The sequence below is a fragment of the Ahaetulla prasina genome, chromosome 1 (assembly GCF_028640845.1).
Source record: "Ahaetulla prasina isolate Xishuangbanna chromosome 1, ASM2864084v1, whole genome shotgun sequence".
Classification (NCBI taxonomy): domain Eukaryota; kingdom Metazoa; phylum Chordata; class Lepidosauria; order Squamata; family Colubridae; genus Ahaetulla; species Ahaetulla prasina.
The window spans coordinates 302,605,947-302,631,199 of record NC_080539.1 but is presented as its reverse complement, the minus strand read 5'-3'; the positions used below and the strand labels follow the sequence as shown (position 1 = coordinate 302,631,199).

Here is a 25,253-nt window from a genome sequence, read left to right as displayed (position 1 = left end):
TTCTCAAATTGCACAGCCCTCTTGTATTTGTTTATGCAAAAGCAATACAACAGACTTTGTTTCCTTTTTCAAAGGCCTTAATGCAATTGGTATACATGTTTAATTAGAAGAGAGGATCACTGTTTAATGAAGTTACTTCAAGAAATACAGCCTTGCTGTTTTAAGAGTATTTGAAATACAAAACCCCGCCATGTTGCCATGCATTTTCCTCTTCAGATGCTTCCGAGTTCGACGTATTTCCAACAAATATTAAGTGATATTTGCTGCTGGTAGTTAACTCAGCAATGTTTCCTGTATCTGCTGAAAAAAACAACCATTGTCTGCTTACAACTGTTTAAATTTGAACTGCAGGGACATTTAAAATAACTGCAGGAAACAAGTTTGTAGGTCAATACTAAATTTCCACAAAAAATATGGTCAGCAGATTTTCTTAGTTGGTTCTGGCACTAATTTAGCTTTTATGTTTGATTTAAAATGTGCCAGCTATCCTTGATTTCTCTTAAAGCAGCTTTCCCATTTCTGATTCTTGTCTGCATTGTTAAACTTTGCTAGTGGAACAATTCTCCGTTTCCTTAAACGAAAAGGTCAGCCAGCTGTTAGAGGATTTGGTGTTTCTCTTGCAAAACAAAATACAGCTTAGGAAGGTGGAGATACCATTTCTGCCAACTGTTCTCTGTGTTCTCACATTAGCTGTATTGACTACCCGTGTGTATGCTTGATAAAGAGGTTGGAGATGAGTGCTTTTCTTCCAGAGCAGGATTGCAAGAGTGATAGCAAGCCTGTGACTCAGCCATAGCGGCGAGAACAGCTGGCACAGCAGAAGCTGGAATAATATTCATTGTTGCAGAGCTGAGCCTGTAGAATCAGATCACAGTTAGCAAGGTGTGGTTGATCAACACATTCCCTGCTTGTGTCCACAGGGAGGGATGCTGGCACTAGAAGAGTTAAGGAAGGCAAGAAAGAAAGTCAGATAGAACCAAACAAAGTGTTTTTCATAATCAATTGAGAGTTCACTTTTTGTTATTTACATTATGGCTATTTAACTGCATGCAGTGGAAAATATTCTCTATCTGCTGCAGCTCCAGCAAAAATACTGTGAATGGAATCTACATCTTGGCAAACATTCAAAGTAGCAAATGGCAACATCAGCATTAACGCATTTTGAGAGAAAATTGATTGGTTTCTGCTGAGAGATTCTCTAAATGGCAAACAGCTGTTTCAGGCTGAAAATAAATGCTCTGCACTATAACAGCAGTTACAGCTTAGTAATTCCTGAAGTCAAACTGGCATAGTTTAAAAGCCTTTGACCTTAAAATTGTCTTCCAAGTAATCTGAATGTAATAGAATTTATTTGTAAATAACAAGGACTGGATTGTCTCATTAATGATTTCATGTTTCTGATTATATGCAAAAATACTGCTTTAGAGGAAAGCATGCAGAGGCAAGCTGCTGGATTTCAATCCCCTTACCAGCAGTGGCAATTGAAGTGTCAGATTTTAGGCACCAATTAATAATAATTTATTACATTTATATACTGCCCCAACACCCAGTAACTCTCAATTCCAGATTCTCATAGCATTTCCAGCCTTGGCTGGGTTTACCATATGTAACTCAAACCCCACATTGATGAATAATTTAACTGATTTCATATAGATAACCAGAGGAAAGAGGACCAAACCCTGCAATTTTGAGTAATTACAGGTTCAACTGTTTTCCCCTAGCAATTACTGTCTGGTACTGGCTCAAATGGAAATGGGGCCACTGCACAACTGCGTCCCCAACCACTGCAGGCAATCAATAAAGATGCTGTTGTTGATGGTATTGATACCCATCAAGAAATTAATAGCATCTGGAAGCATCCAAGACACCCATCACAGCATTTTTCCCTTCATATGACCAGACATGGAGAGTGACTGAAAAATCTGCTTCTTTGGCTCTGTAGCTCAGGCATGTCAAACTCTATTTCATTGAGAGCCACATCAGGGTTGTGTTTGACCTCGGTGAGCCTGTAGGTGGGGGGAATGGCCAGGGTGAGTGTGGCCAGCTTGACATCACTCCTGTTGGGGGCGCCTATGGCGCCCCAAGGGTTCTGCCAGCAAAAACACTGGAGCGCTGTTTTCAGCTGCCACAGCCTCCTGCAACCCTTTGCCAGTGAAAAAGGAGCTCAGAAGCCCGTTTTTGCTGGAAGAAGCATTGTGGGCTCGTCCTTTGCTGTTTCAAGGGCAGTCCCATGGGCTAGATCTAACTGCCCCGTGGGCCAGATCCAGCCCCCGGGCCTTGAGTTTGACACCTCTGCTGTAGCTGATCCCTATCACCTTCTCAAGCATATACCCTAAAAAGCGAAGGTTGGGGACAGGACAGAAGTTGTCCAACACGGATAAATTGAAATACAACCTTTTCAAGAGCGCATACACTACTGCTTCTTTGAAGGCAGGTGCCCATCTTGCCTTCACAAAGAGACATTAACCACTTCCAGATGCAAATACTTCTCTTTTAACTCTGCCTTCTATACACATACGTTTTCATTAAAGCAGGGGTCTCCAACCTTGGCAACTTTAAGCCTGGAGGATTTCAACTCCCAGAATTCCCCAGCCAGCTTTGCCGGCTGGGGGATTCTGGGAGTTGAAGTCCTCCAGGCTTAAAGTAGCCAAGGTTGGAGATACCTGCATTAAAGAGTATCAGATATAATATGAGGTTCTGAAATAAAGAAGCTCAGAGGTATACTTCATGTACAGGATCAACCAGCTGTGTTTCTACAGAGGGTCTACAACAGAAAACATTTCCAGTCCTGGAAGGAAAAGCACATGCCACACATTTAAGGTTGCAGCTGCTGTGAAATCCAATACTGGAAATTAGAAGAAATTTAAAAACAACTGCATACCCACCTTCCGACCGCCTTTTGATGACTTTCACATCTGTACTGGCACTGACCGAATGATTGCCACTGTAGGCATTGCACGTATAGGAGCCCTCATCACCAAGCTGAACATTATTTAGAAACAAGCTTCCATTTTGAGACATGTGGATACGATGACCATCCGATCTTACTGGAACCCCATTTCTAAGCAGAAGTAAATAATTAGCAATCTTGCAGTTGCTGCACACCAGTGGTAGTCAACCTGGTCCCTACCGCCCACTAGTGGGCATTCCAGCTTTCATGGTGGGTGGTAGGGGTTTTGTCCGATATTGAAGCACTTTCCTTTTTTTAAATTTAATTGACTTTTAAAAAATTTTTCATAGCATTATTTAAAAACACTTTCATTAGGTTTTCAGAAAATTCCCCGTGACAATTTAAATTTCTGAAAATATAGTATTTGTATCGTCCGCGCATAAGTTTAGTTCACATTACGTACGTGAAACTAAATGGCGCTATAGTGCGACCGCGAACAAAAGAGCTTCGTCCCAGAATAGCTCACGCATCTCCCCACACACCACCCAGCTGTAACAGACAAGCAGAGCTGGTAGCCGGCACGCCCCCCCAAACCCAATCCACGATGCGCGAGAGGCATGCGCAGATGACGATACATGGTGCATTACTGTGGAACCGGTGGGCAGTTAGAAAATTTTACTACTAACAGAGATAGAAAAGTGGGCAATAAATATAAAAAGGTTGACTACCCCTGCTGTACACTGTCCCCAACTCCCAGTTGCAAGGAAATAAACGGAGGGTTAGTATTCAGAATCTTCCAAGGAACACCTAAATAAACAGGGTTATTTCAAATGAGCTTGAAAAACTAAATCCAAATTCACCTTCCAAGTAGATAGTCATTGCTTGATAATTTCTTGCATGTTACAGTAGTACTAAAGGGATAAGTAAATACAGCTGATTTTTTTTCTTACCTTGACCATCTTATGTTTACATTGCTGCCTGTCACAACACAATGAAGATGAGCATTCTCCCCTTCAGACACTGAAAGCCTGGGCAGCAGGTCAATAATTTTCAAGTCTCCTAAGCAGGAAAAGAGTGTCATCAATTCCAGGAAGGTTTTGCCCGAGGTCATCAAATTATATTCTGAAAATGCAGCTCTGATTGAATAGCCCTGCTGGTCATGTGAACTTAAGTCTTTCTAGCTGAAAGACCATCTACGTGGGAGAAAAATCTCAACGTGATATGCACAATAGAATTCAACACAGAGAAACATTGTGTAACCAATCAGCTACAGTTAAGTACTTCTCTATGGCTGTCCTACACTGATAAAAGTAGGAACTGTTTTCATAGCAGTAACTATACCTCCCTCCTACATTTATTCTCTCTCGCACACACAAAAGTCACTGAAGCAGCGTTTTCCAGAGGTCCCCTTTCTTGTTTCTAGAGCAATATTTCCACTAGGAGCCTAAACCAATTTGAATAATCTTAACCATAGCCACCAAACTTTTTTTTAAAAAAAATGTATTGAATAGTTTTCTATACTTCTTGAACCTGGCACAATTTATGTGAAACCCTAAATATCTCACTCGGATTATTTGATGGTACCATTGATGAAAGTAAACCCATCTCATAGCTAAAGGGAGTTGTGAAGCCACTGCATAGAGCAGGGGTGTCAAATTCAAGGCACGGGGACCAGATCCGGCCTGCGGGCTGCTTAGAGCTGGCCAGCAGGGCCACCCTGGAAACAGCAAAGGACTGGCCCGCGGGCTGTGTGCAGTCCTCCCATGCTCTGTTTTCACTGGCAGAGGGTTGCAGGAGGCCGTTGCAGCCGAAAAAGGAGCTCGTGAGGGCCGTGGGCAGCACTCCCAAGCGCTATTTATGCTGGCAGAGGGTTGCAGGAAGTCATTGCAGCTGAAATCGGAGTTCGGGAGCCCATTTTCACTGGCAGAGAGCTCAGGCCACCACAGGTTTCCCCTACACGAGTGACATCAAGCTGACCACGCCTGCCCTGGCCATACTCCCCCCCACCAGCCCCCAGAGGTCAAACACAACCCTGATGCGGGCCTCAATGAAATCAAGTTTGACACCCCTGGTGTAGAGATAGTTCTGTAATCTTAAGCACAATAGTCAACTTTTACTAAATTTCTTCTTGACACCAGGTTTCAATTGCTGGAAATATGCTGAGATAGTTCACACTCTCCAGACTGGATATATTAATCAGCAACTAAAGCTTAATTTAACAATGGTAACAAAAAAAAGGACTACATTTTTCACCAGCAGCAAATTCATTTCTTATATTTGGGTAACATTGAAGTAAAACTCCCTTGCCCTCCCACCCCCCAAACAACCACTACCTCTAGGTCTAATTTGAACTTTTTTCTGATCTTGGTCCCGGCCATTAGAAGCAATGCATGTAAAGAAGCCAGCATCTTCAGCTGTCAGATGACTGATTAGCAGGGCACCATCAGGTTGCTGCCTATGCCTGGAAATTAAAATTGCCATGAATTTTAGAAGAAGAGGAAATACATTTAGTCACAGAGTACAGACTCCTTTTTGTGAGAAGCTAATGGCTCAAAACATAACAGTATTCTGAATATAAGTTATGAGTGCCTAACGTTCAAAAATGTTAATAATCTCTCTGGGATCAGGTGTCATTAGTCCTGCTTAATTGCTGCAAGCCAATTAAAAGTAGCTGGGTTATATTGCACTAAGCCATGGTTTGCTGAGTAAACCACAGTTGGCTGGGTTCTTAAGGAGATGCAAGTTGTAACGGTATTTGGTTTTAACTTTGCATCTGTGTAAATCAGTCCACTCTTAAAATTAATCTTTTTGAGCAGCCGGTAATAAGTTGCCTGTTTTACTTAAAATATGCAGCAGTCAAAAATACAAAAAGCACTGAGCTGAATATAATTACAATGCAAGGTACCCATCCAGGCAAGACTACTGTAAGCAGTTTAAGAACAACCGATATCCAGGTTGTCAAATGACAGTCTTTGCCAGATCACTTCAGGCCACAAATATTGAGTCATTAAAATGAATGAGTTTCTACGTGGATGGATGAAGTAGGAATGTATTATAGAGAGATAGCCTCTGGGAGAATTAGGACATCCCTTTGATAGCCTGTCTTCTGGTTCTTCTAACTGATGTATGTGGGAGGGGGGTCTCCCTATTTTATCCACACAGTAAGAACTTAATGAGAGAGGATGAACAAAGGATTAGTGGCTGGCCCAAAGTCAATTCAGAATGCCATGATTGAGAGAAGATTTGAAACTGCCTAGTCCTAGATACTGATCATCACATTATATTGTGTTCCATCCACCCTAATCATGTTTGGGAAAGCTCACTGAAAATAAAGGAGGGACAAGCTGTCTGTTCGGGTTTTCCCAGATTTATTTTGTAAACACGGTGCATTTCAGGCCATCTTACTCAGCCTTCTTTAGCTGGAGCTATTTCATCTGTGTGGATATGTTAAACCTAGGGCAGTATAAGGGGGAAAATAAATGGTATGAAAAAGGGGTGGTTGATTGGATTATAACAGCTTGTTCGGTGATTGTTCAAAGATACTGTATGATAATGCTAAACAAGAGGGAGTTTCGACTGCCACAGCATCCCCATGGTCATGCGGTCATGTTGGAGCTCGGTGATGGCCAATTTGCAATTACAATGTCACAGTGACCTGTGCTCACAATTTCCAACATTCTTTGCCCACTTTCAAGTAAAGCAATAGGGAAGCTGGCAGGAAGTTGGAAATTACTTGTGCTTCTTTTTTGCCTACCTGTGATGCTTAGCACCTGCCTGTGGCATTCTGATGTGGTGCCCACACATCTACCTATGCTTGATAGAAGTTGTCCATGGCACACCCGCCTCCTATGGCACTGGCCCACAGCACCCACCCTGATCTTCCTATGGCACCATGATCCACATGCATCATGCATGGCCCCCCCCTCTCGACTCGTGGCAGAAACCACCAGCTTGATTGTGTAGGACTTCTGCCTCTTCTCATTTCCCACATAATTACCTCCATGGTCCTAGGGTTACGATGGACACTGGGACTACTGGGATTGCTGTTGCTAAGCAATGTGTTCACGTGACATGGCACTTTATGTCCACGTTGCTTAGCTATAGAAATTCTGGTTCCAAGTGGTGTTGTAACCCAGGGGCTACGTGCAGGGGTGAAATGTAAAATTTGTTACTACCGGTTCTGTGGGCATGGCTTGGTGGTGGTGGTGGTAATGTGACTGGGTGGGTGTGGCCAACTTTTTTTTTTTTAACTTTTAAAAGCAGTTTTTCTATAACCTCTTCGGCCAAAGGGGTTGTAAAAAATGATTTTAAAAGCCTCTGATGATCAGGCAACTCAGCTGGGATTGCCAAAGGAGACTTTTAAAAGCATTTTTTCTACAACTTCTTCAGCCGAAAAGGTTGTAAAAAAAATGCTTCTAAAAGCCTCTGATGATCCCAGCTGAGCCACACGATCATCAGAGGCTTTTTTTTTAACTTTTAAAAGCATTTTTTCGGCCGAAGAAAAAATGCTTTTAAAAGTTTTAAAAAAACCTCTGGTGATTGCGTGGCTCAACTGGGCATGGAGGTGGGGCAGGGATTTTTGCTACCAGTTCTCCGAACCACCTGCCGCCATCGCTACCGGATCGGGTGATCCGGTCTGAACCGGGAGCATTTCACCCCTGGCTACGTGTAACAAAATGGGCTCAACTCATTCAGTAACACAAAGAAGCCAAGGCTAAGGTTAACTATGCAAGTACAGTCAGACTGATTTTGTTAAGCACATTATATGAACTCAGCTGCTGTACATTAAACAGTTACAGAGACTTCTAGCTCAAGGAAAAAAATAGCAGGTTACCACAAAAGGTTATACAGAAATTTATGTGGAAATGATTACCAGAAAAAAATGTAAGGAAGTAGGAGAAAGAAATGCAGGAAAAGGTGAATAGGAAATGCTTAAAGAAAGGCCTACTGAAATATGAAAGCATAACTGTAGAATAATACAGAGAACGAAATGTCCTAAAGGAAAAACAGAAAGGGAAAATTTACAGACACATATCCCAAAAGTGCTTTTTAGGAGGCAACTGGATGTTCTTGTTATTTCTTTGAAGAAAGAAAAAACTTTCACTTCTTATCCAAGAAGCTTCTTCAGCTCTGACTGGATGGTGGGGAATGGAACGATTTATATTCTTTGCAAGGAGCTGGTCATTTGCAACCTTTTAGAGGGTCTTTGAACAATTTGGAGGTTTATCTGTGTCCTCAGGGTCACCGAAGTAGTGCTCCTGGTTCTTGTAGTCTGCAATTTTTCCCCCTCCTCTGGAAATCCATTCCAATTCCCACACCATTCAAAGAGTGTTCATCCCAAATTGTATAGCTAAAAGTCTGTAGAGAGTCTCAGTCATCCAGGTCATGGTTGTCCCAAAGGTGCTTTTTCATAGAGGCAACTGGGCTTTCTGATTTTTTTTCTTTGAAGACATTTTGCTTCTCATCCAAGAAGCTTCTTCAGCTCTGACAGGATAGTAGTCTTCAAAGAAAAAAAACCAAAGTCCAGTGGCCTCCTGAAAAAGCACCTTTGGGATAACCATGACCTGCATGACTGAGAATCTCTCCAGACTTACAGACACTTAATTTACCTAGTTCATTGGAGTCATTGGACTTTTGCACACTTAGTAGAAAGACAACAAAATGAGAGAGTAATATTGTCAAAGATACGATTTACCTGACAGATGAAATAGGACGGCCGTCTTTCTGCCATTCAATGGTTAAGGAGGGGGAAGCCTCTACACGACAAGGCAGTCTGACTTGTTCGCCAATGCTACCATCAACTACTGAAGGCTCATTCTTATACATTTTTAACCTGCAAAGTAGATGCATTAAATGTTTTTAAGAAAGGATAAGAATTCCTTCTTACATTTTAACCACTCTTTTCAGCAAGTGCTGAAAAGTTCCTTGTTAATGGTAAGGTTTGCCATTGGCAAAAGATGATATCTCTGGCCCAAGGCATAATAATTCCAGAGTAGTTTCTCTCTGTCTCTGGGTGGCTTCCTGGTTTTTGAGAAAATAGCTGGGGCATAAAATGGTAGAAGTGAGGCCTAGAACACAAGTGGAGAACGACAAAGAAGCTGCTGAGTATACAGTCTGTCCAAGGATTTGTGATTCCTACTGGTTCAACAGTTGGCAACCTTGGCTAGATAAGCCTTTGCCCATCTTGGGCTGTGGCCAGAGGTGGGTTTCAGCAGTTCTGATCAGTTCTGGAAAACCGGTAGTGGAAATTTTGAGTAGTTCGGAGGACCGGTAGTAAAAATTCTGACTGGCCCCACCCCCATCTATTCTCTGCCTCCCAAGTCCCAGCTGATGGGGAGCAAATAGGGATTTTGCAGTAACCTTCCCCTGGAGTGGGGTGGGAATAGAGACTTTACAGTATCCTTCTTTTGCCACGCCCACCAAGCCACACCTGCCATGCCATGCCCACCAAGCCACACCCACAGAACCGCTAGTAAAAAAATTTGAAACCCACCACTGGCTGTGGCACTAGTTACAACCTTATCTGATACATGAGGACTTTAAGATAAGATAATCTTTATTTTCATTTTTACTGTGATTACAGTGCCACACAATAAAAATGAAATTTCGTTGCCTGGTCTCTAAAGAAACTATATATCTATACACATACACACTGTGGATCCTAGTCAAGCATCGCTTATGTCCTATGTCCTGGGTAGAAGGAAGTGAACTACCAGTAATCTTTTCTGCCATCCTCACCACTCTACACCGCCTTTCTGTCCGAAGCAGTAATGCTTCCAAACCAGACTGTAATACCATATGACAGGATGCTCTCGATCGTCCCTCTATAGAAAGTGGTAAGGACAGGGGGAGGAAGATGTACTTTCCTCATGTGACACAGAAAATGCAGGCGCTGTTGTGCCCACTTTACCAGTGCCTTGCTGTTGTGACCAAGCTAGCTTTACTGAGGTGATTCATGCCTCGTCATAATACATCTAGAGTACTGTATCAGGCTTTATATGGCTATTTAGAAGCTATCCAGAATTTTCAACTGCGTAAAATGCAGCAGCCAGAAAGCTCATCAGCAGTTGTAGATGGGAATATATTACATCTTATTCCTGGCTGTACATTGGCTTCACATTAATCTTTAGCTGCAATTTAAAGTTCTGATTTTAACCTAGAGAGTCATTTATGATTTGGCTCCAAGTTTCTTGTAGATCTGCATTCTCCAATGGAGTCGCCCAGACCAATTCAATTATGAGGAGAAGGAACTGGTTGTTTCCCAATTTCAGGAAGCTTGGGGGAGAGAGGGCAAAGCTGGAAATATTGCTTTTCCTTCTCTTGGAGGTTAGATTAACCCTGACATTATCTCCTTTCAGAAGAAGCTGAAAATGGTGTATAAATTTGATAAATTAAATGCATCTGTATTACGTAATTGAACTTTAGCCGTTCTCTCCTTTCATCATGATTTGAACATAAATGGACCATTACAGAGATTCTTCTTCAACAAGTGTGCGACTCTCTCTTAACACTTTACAAAATGTAGGTTTGTATAAATACATCCCTCTTAACTGTTCCCTTGGCTACAGGCCCAGATAATGCTGCTAGCCACAAGAATCCCATGTAACAGAATGTTCTCCTTATAATTTATCTGGCCGTGTGTGATGCTTTCGGCAGGAATTTCAACAAACTCATGCAGCTGCCTGCGGACCTACGCCAGCCTATTAATCCAGACACAGTAGGTTAGGAGGTTTACTCCTATGCTGTAAACAAGAATAAAGAATAAAGTAACTGAATACGTATGGCAGATGATTGTAAAACAAATGACTGCCACTCCCTTTGATAATGACGGTTGCTACAGATGGATGCTTCAGAGATCAATGACTAGAATTGGGAATGGTAGATTACCTATTCCATTTTTACACTTTTGTCTGGGTAGCTTTCTTGACAGAAGGTGGCCTGATAGTTAACCTTGTCACTGAAATGATGTACTCAACCCCACTGCCATACTGAGCCACTTTTTTTTTTAAAAAAGACTAAGTTGCTAAAGATAAACCCTTAAATTTCATCATCTCTCTCACTGCAGCATTTCTTAGCTCTTTTTAGTGTAGCAACATTCTAGAATGTGACTCATGGTACTTAATGAGAGGATACCCACCTACGCAAAAGAAGCAATTTTGAGCTGCTGATGCTTGTGAGCCTGGGCTGCAAGCAGGCCACTGAGTTTTATTACAAAACTGCCCAGGGATCAGTGAAAATAAACTATTTAAATGACTGCTTGTCTGTATTAGAGACCTTGTTTTGCTAGAATCTCTTTCCTGCAGATATAGTTTTATTTCTACAGTGAATATTTATTAAACACAGTAATTAATTTCTTAATGATTGTTTCCTTCTAACGGTAGGTTCCTCAAGGAGCCAAGCAAAATACAGAAAACTGCCTGCCCTAAGGCATAAAATAATTTCATTAAAACACTTTGATATCAACGGTTGCTTAAATTAAGTCCCTTAGGTTCTTTCAGTTGCCTGATCATCAGGGCCAACAAGAAAGAAAGAAAGAGAAAGAAAGAAAGAAAGAAAGAAAGAAAGAAAGAAAGAAAGAAAGAAAGAAAGAAAGAAAACTTCTAAAAAAAAACCTAGGTTAGGGTTGCTCCAGATTCTATGTTGTAGCTGTAAAGAAAATGCAGGGCTGATTTCTAAGCATTAAGATTAGATACAATAGCACTATGATTAAATAGCCTGCTCTTGTTTGATCAGCTTCCAAATGCATCTCTAAAGAGCACACAGCACAATATGTGGAACATGAGCTGCTTTGGGAAGTTGAAAGATATACCTGTATGTTATTTGAGGATGCAGAGAAGAAACATGTGACCACCTGTCATTAGTTCCTGTGCCAAAGACTCTGGGCTGGTGATTCTGATCATGAGTAAGTTGATGCCTCCTTCCCTGGGTGAGAGTAGATTGAGGGATTTCTATACAAAGAAATAGAACAAAGAAGCCATCAGGATTTAACTTTCCGAAATCTTTAGGGGCTGACAAAGGGATGGTTCTTTCCAGGGTTTGTTTGGCTAGAAGATTTTCCTTATACTAAGTTTCCCATAAGATGGAGATTGACCTCATCCCATTCCTAAGAGGACTATAAGGGGCGTGCATAAGTGCACAAAAGTGCCTACTCTTCATGTCCTATTGTTTTCTTTCATTATATGTGCTTGTATATAATGTTGTGACAAATTTTTTTTTTAAAAAAAAGAGCTTTCCAAGCATTGGAACCACAGAGCAAGAAAGCGGTCCCCTGGATAAAGATAGCATGGGTTTTGTACTCTGATGCAATTTGGAAAGGATATCATTTTCCATTGATGAAAAAAGAATTGTAGAATGACCCCCTGGCTACATCAGGACAAGCAGTTTCTTGCTTCATGGCTGTTTTGAGTAACAAAGAATAAAATCACCTTTGATCAGCAGCTCGATCTGCCTGCGTTCCACCCTCCCATTTGAAATTACGCACGTGTAGATGCCAGCATCCTCAGTCCTGAGATGGCTAACCACCAGGGAGTTGTCAGACTGGTAGGTATGCCTGCAGGGGAAGAAGATTAAAGGACTGTCAAATATGGGAGACTGAAAATCGCACCAACTCAGTGACAGTCACTGACAGAATCAGTTGACATAGAATGACATATTCAGTTGACGGTGTCAAATGCATATTAATAGTAATTACTCTGGGAATGGGAGCAAGCGGGTGATGCTAAAGATGAATCACTGGCAGGTTGTTTTTTTTTGGTTATGTGAAGACAATGAAGTACAGTTAGTCCTCAATTTATGACCACAGTTAAGCCCAAAATTTCTGTTGCTAAAGCAAGACATTTGTTTAGTGAGTTTTGCTCCATTTTATGATCTTTCTTGCCACCGTTCTTGAGTGAATCACTGCAGTTGTTAAGTTAGTGACACGATTGTTAAATGAATCTTGTCTTCTCCATTGACTTTGACTTTGACTTGTCTTCTCCATTGACTTTGCTTGCCAGAAGGGGATCACATTAACCCCAGACACTGTTGCCAAGTGTCTGAATTTTGTGGCCATGGAGGTGCTGCAATAGTCGTAAGTGTGAAAAATGATCATAAGTAACTTTTTTCAGTGCTATTGTAATGTCAAACAGTTACTAAACAACTGTTGTAAGTTTAGGATTATCTGCAATGCAGCAATGGCAACACGCATGTAAACCTCACTGAAGTTCATAACATGATCACAGGTTGTAGGTTCAGATACTGACAAATTTCAAATGTGAAACCTATGACCTCAGAGTTCCATTCATAGGGTGTAAGGGGGTGGATCCAGGGCTCAGACCTACCTATCATAGGAGATCGGCTGCCCGTCTTTCTGCCATTCAACTCTAGAGAAGTGGGAATTGTCTGTTTTACAGAGAAGACGAATGCTTTGTCCTAGGCCTGCCTCTACTGCAGAAGATTCTGGTCCATCCAAGAAGATCCTGAAAGATATGCAGCAGTTTCCCCCAAAATGGATATGCATAGAGGATTAGACAGGAACTTGTATGAAGCATGATTCTAAAAAATCAGCAAGACATCTTCAATATTTCTGTGCTAATGCAAATACATACCTGTTCAGAGAATATTGAAAAGTGGACTCTGGTGGGGTTTGATACCCAAATCTTCTCCGTGTTAATCCATCTGCTCCAGATTCCCTCCGCCACTCTTCAGGCTCATGTTGAGCAGTCTGGCCATTCACAGTCAGCTGCTTCTCTGAGTGTCTGGAAATCACAGTCTCACTCAAACCATGCAAATGATCTACTGTGTCCCTTTTTATTTCATCAAGAGTTCTTGAGTGATGAGAACTTTCTGGCTGGTTTTCTAGCAAGCTAATTCCTTGCTCAGATTCAGGTAAGGCATCTTGATTGGAGGAAGTCCTATCAGTATGACCTTCATTTCCTGTTCTATGAGTTATAGTTCTTCCAAATTGTTGTGGCTTTACCTTTGTGTTCCTTTCTTGCAGTTGAGAACTAGAGTGGACATTAGGATTTGCAGCATGATGGTGAAGACTCACATAGCTTCTTCCCATTGATCCATGGCAGGTTTTCATGCATTCTTCTTCAGTAGCAAAGTTGTTCTTATTCCCATGGCAACTTCCATACCAAAAACGATTGCATTTTCCAACATCGCTTACAAAATACCAGCGTATGGTCCAATCTGTGCAGGAACCATGGGCACTGGGTAACAGACACTGCACAGGATAAGCTAGCAACAAAAGCCGGAAGAGAAATGACATTTGTATGTTTTTTATTTATCAAGTTCTATCAAGTTCTTTGGTTTCTTATACTGTACTTTTTCCCATGCCTGCATGAATCTGCTTCCCCTAAAGCAGTAACTCCTAACTTGGCAGTTCCCAGATTTGTGGACTTCAAATCCCAGAATTCCACAGCTAGCATTACCATTAATAAGAATTCTAGGAGTTGAAGTTCTCACACCGGGAAGTTGCCAAGGTTGGGAAATACTACACAAAAGGGAATTGTGTGATATGTACAAATACAAGTGATTTCATCCAGGAGCCTGAACAAGTTTTATTTCAAAACAGAAATGTATTGGTGAGTCTTTCTTATGAAGAGCATAGAATGTACAAATTCTTCAAAACCTTACTACAAAAGCACAAAATATTTTTCTACGCAAGAAATATAAACAACAGAATTCAGATATAAATATATTCATATATTTCAGGTTGAACTCTGACAGGTCTTTTTAAATCAGATTTTTGATTATATAGTACATAAGTAGACCACATTCAGTGACCACTTTTTCATCAAACTATTCAAAGTTAGGATGGCTCTGAACGAGGGGACTTAACAACTGTTCCTCATAGTTGTGGCTGTTGCAGTGCATATGTGATTGACATTCTCTGCCATCTTCTGGCAAGCAAATTCAACAGTGAAGTTAGTAGGAAGTTGCACACGGTGATCACATGACTAGAGTATGCTGTGACTACACAAGATTCGCCTGACAATTTATTTTTTATTTATTTATTTTTATTTTATTTGCATTTATATCCCACCCTTCTCCGAAAACTCAGGGCGGCTTACACTATGTCAGGCAATAGTCTTCATCCATTTCTATATACAAAGTCAACTTATTGCCCCCCAACAATCTGGGTCCTCATTTTACCTACCTTATAAAGGATGGAAGGCTGAGTCAACCTTGGGCCTGGTGGGACTTGAACCTGCAATATTGCAGGCAGTTGCTGTTAATAACAGGCTGCATTAGCCTGTTGAGCCACCAGAGGCCCTGACAACTGGAACTACAATGGCAACTGGAACTACAGCAACTGCCATCACAAGTCAACAGAATCATGTGATGTGCTTTACGACTGTGTTGTTTGATGACAGAACTGGAGGCCACAATTACCATCATTAAGCAAGACTACCTGTACATATAAAATACCACCAAAATGATTCCATTGGTTGCTGCCATTGTGCTAGAAAGTACTAAATGTGAAGCTACATTTCAAAAACCAAATGTCACTTACATTGGCTGAGTCTTGTGGGACATCCTTCCCCTTGAGGTCCTAAAGCAGAGGCAATGTTGTCATAGCAACAACCATACATAGAACCTCGGCATTCCTCTGTCGGCAGCTGCTGGGCAAGAACTTGGCTTGTCTTAGAGAAAACCAGGTGTTACTCAGATTATGCCATTCAACAGTGTTTGTGATGTAGCACATTAAACTGAATCAATCTCAGAAACAATTCATAATTCAGTTACATTATGATATTTACAGAATAAAATATCAAAAAGCTACACTGCTAACTTTAATGTGATGAACGGAAAAAACCCATTACATCCTGTGAAAGACAGCAAAACACTTTATAATATTTTACTCTATCTTAGCGAGAACTTGGAGGAATTGTCTATTGAAATAGAAAAATCGTAGAATTGTGGAGTTGGAAGGAACCTTCTCTAGCTTTTCATCTGGAGGGGCAGAAGAGCTGATGAACTTTTGAACCTAATTCAGTTTGCAGATGTCTATGGAAGCATCAGATTTATCAAGAGGACACAGGGAAACAGCGCTGGTTCTGGATTAACGCAGCCATTGTATAGGGGATAGCTAAGGGGAAATAACTATATTCCAACATGTCTTCTAGAATGTGTAGAAGTTTGCCTCACTTACTGTTGGAGTGGGAGTAACAGGATTTCTGCTTATGTAAACATCACTGTAGTATTGTGTGCACCCTTCTTGGTTAGGTCCCTGGGAACGTGATATTCCATCTGGGCAGCACCCATATCTGGGAGGAAAAAACAGTAACATGTTGAAAGCAACACAATATATTAGCTTTGCTTGCAAATTGCTCATTCAGTGAGCTAGACCTACCTGCTCAAATGGCAAGAATCAAGTGGGCAACCTTGGCCAGAGGGACCTGCTGCAGCAGTGCGACCATCTGAACAACAGCCATGAGGAGTATGGTTACAGTCTTGATCATTACCACCACCATTTGGATAAGAATGGGACCGACGGGACACAGAAGAGTCTGAGTAAGAATCCCATCCAAGAGGTAAGAAATTGGAGCGAGGACTTTCATTTAGCTGGACCTGGTGATGAGTAGAGCCAGTTTGGATTATTCTTTCAGATCTCGAAACTGAAAAACATAGGAGATAAAGTCCTTTGTACCCTTCAAGAAAACATAATATACCATGTTATATAGCTTATAATCATATTTCATTGGGGCAAACTCTTACTAGAGGTGGTGAGGTAGAGGTAGTGGTGAGATCTGCAAACAGGTTTCTCTGTTTCCTTTTACCCCAATATCCCTGCACCTTCCCTCAACCCACCATGTTCTTGTTTACCTGACATAGATCTTCTGTACTTACAGTACAAGGCTTATCACTTGGTGTAGCACTCAGTCATAATGGAGAAAGTCTGAAAATAAGTAATCTACTACAATACATTCCCAAGTTAGAGTAATGACCTCTACTATCAATTGTTAGAAATGAGGAGGAGTCTGGTACCCAGTGGTGGAATTCAAGTAATTTAACAACCGGTTCTCTGCCCTAATGATGTCTTCCAACAACCAGTTTGCCAAACTGCTCAGAAAGTTAACAACCGGTTCTCCCGAAGTGGTGTGAACTGGCTGAATCCCACCACTGCTGGTGCCACTTTATTAGGCTAACAAATGTTATTAAAAGGCATACATTTTGGTGGTCACGCCATACCTATAATGAAGTGAGTTAGTCTTTTTCAATTTGCTAATCTGCTACCAGATTCCTCCTGATTTTTGGCTACCAAAGACCAACATGACTCTATTTTTATTTTTATTTATTTATTTTGTCACAGCAGTATATATAAGCATAAGCATGAAATAACTATACGATATATAAGCATATATATAATAACTATATGAAATTGGATACAATCAAAGGGAACATTAGGACAGGAACGGTAGGCACGTAGGTGCTCTTATGTACGCCCCTTACAGACCTCTTAGGAATGGTCTCCTACAATATCAATTGCATAACTGAATCTATTAATTTGACAACAAAATAAAACTACCCTATTTAAAATAGTGATTTTTGTTTGCTTGTTTGTTTGTTTGTTTACAATGTCATGAGGCACCATAATTATTGTATATACATATAACCTGGAAAAAAAAAACCTCAGGGAAGTAGAAATGGTCCAAAGACTTAGCTAGCAGCTATCCAGGCAAGTTGATTAATATTGAGCAAACTCCTTGCTCCATTCACAGAACTAGGGAAAGGACAAAAGATAATACCTTCCAGTGGTAACCACTTATGATTTTCTCATGGATTTTCTCATGATTTTTCCCTTTCACACAGATCAAATCTTTGGGGGGGAAAAATGGGAATAAACACCCAAAGCGTTTGTTGGATGGACAGGTTGCCTGGAAGTAGGTAGTTTCTCTAGGTTGACTTTCTAGGAGCCCAGGAAGATTACTTTGCAGCTGTAGCTATATTATCATACAGAAAGGTAATAATAAAGGGGGAGGAGGAGGAATTAGGAGCTTGATGGGAAGATTAGGATCAAGAGAATAAAGAAGTGTGCTATTAATTTTTTATACTTACATACTTTCCTGCCTATAATATGGATGGAAAACTTAATAGGCATGGGGAAATGATGGAGAGGTTTAGCAGCTCCACTTTACATTACTACATAGTAAGGTCTGGCATACGGATTTGAAATCTGAACACATTTTGGGAGGAGAAAGAAAAATTTTCTTCTTTTTTTTTTCCACCTGAAACTTATCCTTCTTCTTTTTCCAGAAATCAGAAAGAGTATTACAAGTCCAGCTGACTGGACTCTTGAAAAGGCCATTTATACTAGAATGGCATAACTCACTGCAGCCAATTCACCATAGCCAACTCACTATAGCCAACCCACCGCAGGACAACTTTCCATGGCCAATTCACCATAGGACAACTTCCTGCAGGACAATTCAACAATTCAATTTAATTATTTAAAATAGTTTAATTTTTTTTATTTTTAACATTCACTTTTTTTTATTATTTTACATTTATATCCCGCCCTTCTCCGAAAACTCAGGGCGGCTTACAGTGTATAAGGCAATAGTCTCATTCTATTTGTATATTTACAAAGTCAACTTATTGCCCTCCCAACAATCTGGGTCCTCATTTTACCTACCTTATAAAGGATGGAAGGCTGAGTCAACCTTGGGCCGGGCTTGAACCTGCAGTAATTGCAGGCTGCTGTGTTCTAATAACAGGCTTCTTACCAGCCTGAGCTACCACGGCCCTTCATTTCATTTTGACCCTCCTTTGGCATCCTTTCTTTAATGATTCTATACCACTATTTCTTTGCTATTAGTGTAATTCTTGTCCTGCAAGGAGTTGCTGTGTGGTGAATTGTCCCAGGGCGAGTTGGCCATGGTGAGTTGGCCGTGACAAGTTGGCTGTGGTGAGTTGTCGTAGACCCCACTGGGGCTAAATGGCATACAATAACATATTGTGGAGAGTCTTCATTTGAATGCAATATGCACAGGATATAGAATGAATACAATTTCATTTCTTATTTTATACTCATTTAAGGCTCAAGAACACTGAGCATGATTAGATTTCAGAATTATGTATTCCCTTTGCCTCTTATTTATCATTGACTATCACTATGAGGAAACATGAAGCATGAACCTGAAGCAAAAAGTATAAGCTTGGGTGAAAGTCAAGGGAAAAGCACTTTGGTCATCTTGGCTGATCCCTCTTCCCTCAAAGTTAAACAGGGATTGCACTTAGTTAATATAGCCAACCACCAAGAAATCCAGAAGTGTAGTCTAGTCCAAGAAATACTATATTTTTCAGAATATAAGACACACCTTTTTCCCCAAAGAAAGAGGGTGAAAATCTGAGTGCGTCTTATACTCCGAATGTAGCCCCACCCAGCCTCTCAAACAGAGATTTCAGAGGCTGAAAAAAGGTTTTAAAAGAAGCTTCAGAAAAAAAGCCTTCCAACAAAGCTTCAGAAAAAAAGCCTCTGAAATGAAGTTTCAGATGCTTTTTTTCTGAAGCTCTGTTTTGGAGGCTTTCAGAGGCAGAAAAAAAGTTTCAGAGGCTGAAAAAAAAGCAAGGCACAGAGCTCACAACCAACGAACCTGTTGCTAAAATTCACCTCTGGGAACAGCTGAATGGGGGTATTCTGGGAGGCCGATCCACCCGCCAATCAGCTTTTTTCTTATTTTCCTTGCCAAAAACTAAGGTGCGTCTTATATTCCGGTGTGTCTTATACTCTGAAAAATATGGTACTAATACTATAATACGGTACTAATACTATAATACGGTACTAATACTATCCCAGAAGAAGATAATTCACTTACAAGAAAGCCATTTAGTCAAGAAGCAATAAGTGTCTACTGCCTTAGGAGTCAAGGCTAGCTCAATATAATCTTTAGGTAAAATTGACACATTCAATCAAAGGACAACATGATTTCTTACTTTTCAGGAAACTTGTAAAGTACCAGAAGACACATGATTTAAGTACCAAGTACAGGTAGGGTAGAAGTGCCGGGGAAAATTCTGGTATCTTTAAGTTAGAAATTAGAAATACTGACAGGCAAGGCTTGCCCTATGCCTTCTGCATAACCATAAGTTATTCTTAGGATCTACTCTGGAAACTCTAGTTGTGACATACGGGTAACAAAGCCTTTTAAATTTATCATTCAAGTTCATTGAAGACTTGAGGCAAGTCATCTGCAATGAGGTATTAGAACTGGGACTCCCAGTGTATTATCCATAAGCAGCAAATTCTCCCTGAGCATATTCTAGGCTCCAGGTGATTTGTTGGATGTATCTGATTGGCAGGTCACCATGACCACTATTTTGTGTATAAAAGGTAAAGGTAAAGGTTCCCCTCGCACATACGTGCTAGTCATTGCTGACTCAAGGGGGCGGTGCTCATCTCCGTTTCAAAGCTGAAGAGCCAGCGCTGTCTGAAGACATCTCCGTGGTCATGTGGCTGGCATGACTCAACACCAAAGGCGCACGGAACGCTGTTACCTTCCCACCAAAGGTGGTCCCTATTTTTTCTACTTGCATTTTTATGTGCTTTCGAAACTGCTAGGTTGGCAGAAGCTGGGACAAGTAACGGGAGCTCACCCCGTTACACGGCAGCACTAGGGATTCGAACTGCTGAGCTGCCGACCTTTCGATCGACAAGCTCAACGTCCTAGACCCTGAGCCACTGCGTCCCCTTATTTTGTGTATAGGAAGCTGCTTTCTCTCACACAGCTATAAGATGCTCTACAACTTCCAAATGTGCACACTGGTTCCCATTAGTGAATAGGGGTGGAAGCAGATATCAATTTATTTCCCCATCTTCATAGTCATGTCACCTTTGCCAGTATCACCGTCACTGAGAAAAGCAGGAAAATGAAAGCAGGACTAGTGAGCCCAAAGCTTTTTCCTTATAAAACTATAGCCTCTAAGACTTCCATTTCCTTAAAAATGGGAAAGGGGAAAACATCGAAAAGCTACTCAGAGAAAAGCAAAATAACACTAGATGAAGGAAGGCCAGCTTGGCATTTCCAAACCTTCAGTGGCTTGGTCAGGACGGTAGCGGGTCAGTAATGTCCGACGACTGATATTGAATCCTGTGATGTCTTGCATACTGGGAACCTCTGCAGGAATACAAATAAATATACTGTATTATTCTGTGTAAAAAAAACCCCACACCTCTACTCCCACAACCAACAATTAAAGGAAGCCTATACAATAGAATAGAACTGAATTTTTTATTGGCCAGGAATTTGTCTTGGTGCATACACTCTCACTGTACATAAAAGATATGTTCATCAAGAATCTTATGGTACAACATTTTGTTGTGTAGTGTTAAAATGGCACCATAAAATAGATGAAAATAAAGCTCCATTAGAAACAGACTTTAATACCCAGCGTATTACTCCAGAAATTACTTACTGCACTCCTGAAATTAATTTACTGATGTCAGTGTTTGACTGGTAAGGTCCAACCTACTAAGGCAGAAGTTCACTTGTTTTTTACTAATCTCATTTATTCCAACATGTATCACATCATCCCACTTTTTTTAATAAATCAGTAATCAAACATAGGACATGAAGAATACTGAGTCATCAGCTCAACATTTCTGTAAAGGATGTTTCAAAAGAGGTATAATTTAACATGTATAAAATGGAAAGGCCTACCAGTTAAACTATATGACGGTGGCATTCTCATCTATTCTAACATCCCTGGTGTCTTGGAAGTAGATGCTGAGATACCAGCACTTTGCACTTACGCTGGGGCAGGTGACAAGGTTGTGTATTGCAGCTCCCAAGCATGGTTGGTATCTGTGGCTGTATCTCTTGGCAAATCTCATGACTATAGAATTTGGAATCACCATCAGCACAGATGACTTGGCGGGTTCGGATACCAGAATTGCAGCTTTTTGAGCACTGGATCAAAAAACGGTAAGAATTAAAACAATGGACAATCAGATGAGAAACAAAGAATCATCAGATGAGGAGCAAATAATCACCAAAGTTTTCCAATCGAACCCTCCAGTCTTCCTGCAGCCATTCTAACTTGGAATTCTGAAAATTACCATCTCAAAACATCAAAATCATGGCACATCAGGGAAAGAAACTGGTAAAGAAGAAAGACCTGGTAGGATTAGTTATTTCCAAGTCAGTTACCGAAGTAGGACTGATAAATAAGGCCCAGGAATAGCCTAAGGTTCTGCAGGTAATTGTTCTTACAGGCAATTACAACTAAGACACTTTATAGTTTCATTTGCAGAAGATAAGATCATGTGAATATCACCATCCTGCTCCAAAAAGCCATTGATTAAAATATCTATGGTTGTGACCATGCTCTAACTTTCGCCTACTGGCTATTCAGGTTGGTGACCTCCTTCTTGTGGTTATTTTCATTATCCCAGGAGATGAACAAATATTGTATGGATGCAAATGGATCTTTGTAACTATGTGAAAAAGGGAGCAGCGAAGGGACAAAAATTGGACTATTCCTCTAGGGAAATATGTTTCATACTCACCAATCCCCAGTCTCCGATATGCCAGCCAATCTCCTGTATACAATTCTCCCCAATACAGGGCTGGGTGTGCTGAGGTTTTGGTTCTCTCAAGCAAGCAATATCTAGAATCTGAGAGCCCTGTTCAACCTGGCAGCTTACAGTCCTGGTTTGAATACCTTCACCACAGCTTACTGAACACTGTAAATAACAACAACAACAACAACAACAACAACAATAGGTACCATGTTCAAGAATTTTATAAGATACATCAACAAATTGCAGCTTCCTGCAATAACACCAGCGGAACCGCAAAAAACTTCACTACATGGAACATCGTACATTTTAAAAAGGTACTTGGTTGATATCTAAGACGCTGGCAGCAACCCGTATCAACCACTTGCACCAGTCAATGGTATTTGTGATGCATTTTTGAATGTTCAATTGCCTGAATTTCATGTTTAACAAATAAAGTAAATAATAATGATAATAATAATATTATATATTATAGAATATAATTATATAATAATAATAATAATAATAATAATAATAATAATAATAATAATAATAATAATAATAATAATAATAATAATACAGACAGATTGTCACTTGGAACACAATATGTCAGATATCACAGTCAAAACCCGAAACGTACAATTTATTGACATTGCGGTACCAGAGTCGAACAGAAGTTGTAAATGCTCCAACATTAGAAATTTTTAAGAAAATGTTGGATAAGCATTTGTCTGAAGTGGTGTAGGGATTCCTGCCTGGGCAGGGGGTTGGACTAGAAGACCTCCAAGGTCCCTTCCAACTCTGTTGTTATTATTATTTGTTAGATTTATAGCCTATTTTTCCCATAGGAGGCATATATAGTGACCTTCCTCTGCTTTCCCACAAAAACAATCTTCCAAGGTAAGTTATATAGTAACTTATAAGATGAGATGGGGGAACATATAAATTTAATCAATCAGTCAATCAAATTGGGCTGAGAGGAAATGGCCTGTCTAACATTACACTGAGCTTCCATATCTATGGTAGATTCGAATTTACCCCCGCTCCCCCATGGTCCCAGATGAACTTCCACTCTACATTGAGGTGGTATTCACTTACCTTCACTACCAGTTGGCAAATGGGAGCACATGCGCAGAGCATTAAAAATGGGACATGATGATGTCTGGGTGAGTGGGCAAGCCTCCTGCAGCTGCCGCTACCAGTTCGCCCAAACCGGATAGAACCGGCTGAATAGCACCACTGCTCTACATCTTGTATTTAATCTCACTCTGTACTTGTAGTACAGGTGCACACAGAATTATAATAAACCCCAATATTACAGAATTCTATTGTGTTACAGGTAGTCCTTGTTTAGTAACTGCTCAGTTACAAAAGTGATGAAAAAGTAACTTTAAGGCCAATCCTTGCTTTTATAGCTTTTGCAAGTCTATAAAGCAAAGGAAATTGAAATAAGATCTTTAGCACAGTTGCAGTTTCACTCTGTGACCTCTTCATTTAATGTCTGAGCTGACGATCCTAAATATGGTCACTAAATGAAGACTACCTGTACTTCCAATGCTTTACTGAGTACTAAAATCATGCAAGGCAAAATCAGGGTGCCCTGTGGTTAGATTATCTCCTTCTCCCCAAGGTGTAGAAGAAGCTGGACCAATCTCGGTTCAGTACAGATATTGCACATAGAAAAAAAGAAACTCACCTCAGACCAAGGACTTGAGACCCATGTTGCACACCGCTGCAGGTTGCAAGGCTGTGTGCTGCGTGGCTTCTCTGTTAAGGAAGCACATTCGGTATCATCCACAGCATCCTGAAAGTGATGTCCATTGTACGAGGCACAGTAAACTGTACGGGTTTGAATGCCGCCTCCGCAGGTGGCCGAGCACTGGCTCCAGCCGCCAGTTTTCCAGCTAAAAACAAATGTTTAAAAAATAACTCTCAAGGCACCGAGAAGTCACTAGTCTCACAAGAGAGCTTCCCAGAACAGAAATTTCTCATGATTAGTTCCTGGGATGAGCTTTCTTGATCACAGGCTTTATCCAGCTAGTAAGCAAGGGTTAGGAAAAACACGCCTGAAATACAGGAATTAACACGGTTCTATTAAAAGCGAGAAATTCCAATCAGGGGCACAATGGAAATTCCTAGCAGCATTAAAAATAACAGGGGTGCCAAATTATGGTAAGGAAGTGAATGAAAGGAATCAAAAAGACCATATGAGATGAAGTATTAATAGAGGCCTCAGGAAAGATTTAGAAAGGGAGGGAATCTTTCTCTGGGAGAGAGTAGTAGAATGTCACTATTTTTAGGGGTTGCAACACCAAGAGCTGTATTAACACAAACCCCAGATTCTGCATGAGGAATATGATTATTGTATAATCTATCTATATCATGCAGATGCCATGCATGTTTAAAATAAATATATTAGATGGCTTTTGCACCTGCAGGGTCCCAATATCGTTCCCACTATATCTAAAAATAGCTGAAGAATTTTTTATTTCAGGTAAAAATGTGCCTGTGGGAAAAAAAATAGCACATTTATAGCTAACACAACTGCTATCAATGTGGGCCAGGGCATTTGGGATAGAGGGCTGATCTTTAGGAGATCTCCAGGGTCTAGCCTGGGGCTACGCTTTGAATAAAATATGAATTAATCAGATTTTGATACTCTTGAAACCTACTTCTCTCTGTATATGCATTGACATAAAGCTCTCCTTTTAATTTGACTTTTCTAAATTTGGGAGAAACCCAATGCTGCAAATAGGAGTAGCAAGGACCACAGTTGGAAGGCTGGGCTTTAATCAAAATTCCAGGCAGTCAAACAGCCAACTCAAGCTGTCGTTTCCAACAGAAACTGCACAAATAACCTCAACTATCTTGGCACAG

The 25,253-nt window shown here is 40.7% G+C and overlaps 1 protein-coding gene across 5 annotated transcripts in view; it reads right to left on the bottom strand.

Moving 5' to 3' along the window:
- The window catches only part of PAPLN (papilin, proteoglycan like sulfated glycoprotein), a 97,791-nt gene continuing 72,538 nt past the window's right edge, over window positions 1-25,253 (bottom strand). For all 5 annotated transcript variants that reach the window (XM_058161951.1, XM_058161952.1, XM_058161953.1 and 2 more), the window contains 16 exons: window positions 24,073-24,280; window positions 22,386-22,562; window positions 21,630-21,786; window positions 20,908-20,994; window positions 16,230-16,494; window positions 16,029-16,143; window positions 15,390-15,519; window positions 13,477-14,110; window positions 13,210-13,347; window positions 12,316-12,440; window positions 11,700-11,838; window positions 8,586-8,723; window positions 5,224-5,351; window positions 3,841-3,949; window positions 2,886-3,061; window positions 1-935 (listed from right to left, as the gene is read on the bottom strand). In XM_058161951.1, the coding sequence (XP_058017934.1) occupies window positions 787-935; window positions 2,886-3,061; window positions 3,841-3,949; window positions 5,224-5,351; window positions 8,586-8,723; window positions 11,700-11,838; window positions 12,316-12,440; window positions 13,210-13,347; window positions 13,477-14,110; window positions 15,390-15,519; window positions 16,029-16,143; window positions 16,230-16,494; window positions 20,908-20,994; window positions 21,630-21,786; window positions 22,386-22,562; window positions 24,073-24,280 (2,875 nt within the window). In that variant the 3' untranslated portion in view covers window positions 1-786. The remainder of the gene's footprint in view (window positions 936-2,885; window positions 3,062-3,840; window positions 3,950-5,223; window positions 5,352-8,585; window positions 8,724-11,699; window positions 11,839-12,315; window positions 12,441-13,209; window positions 13,348-13,476; window positions 14,111-15,389; window positions 15,520-16,028; window positions 16,144-16,229; window positions 16,495-20,907; window positions 20,995-21,629; window positions 21,787-22,385; window positions 22,563-24,072; window positions 24,281-25,253) is intronic.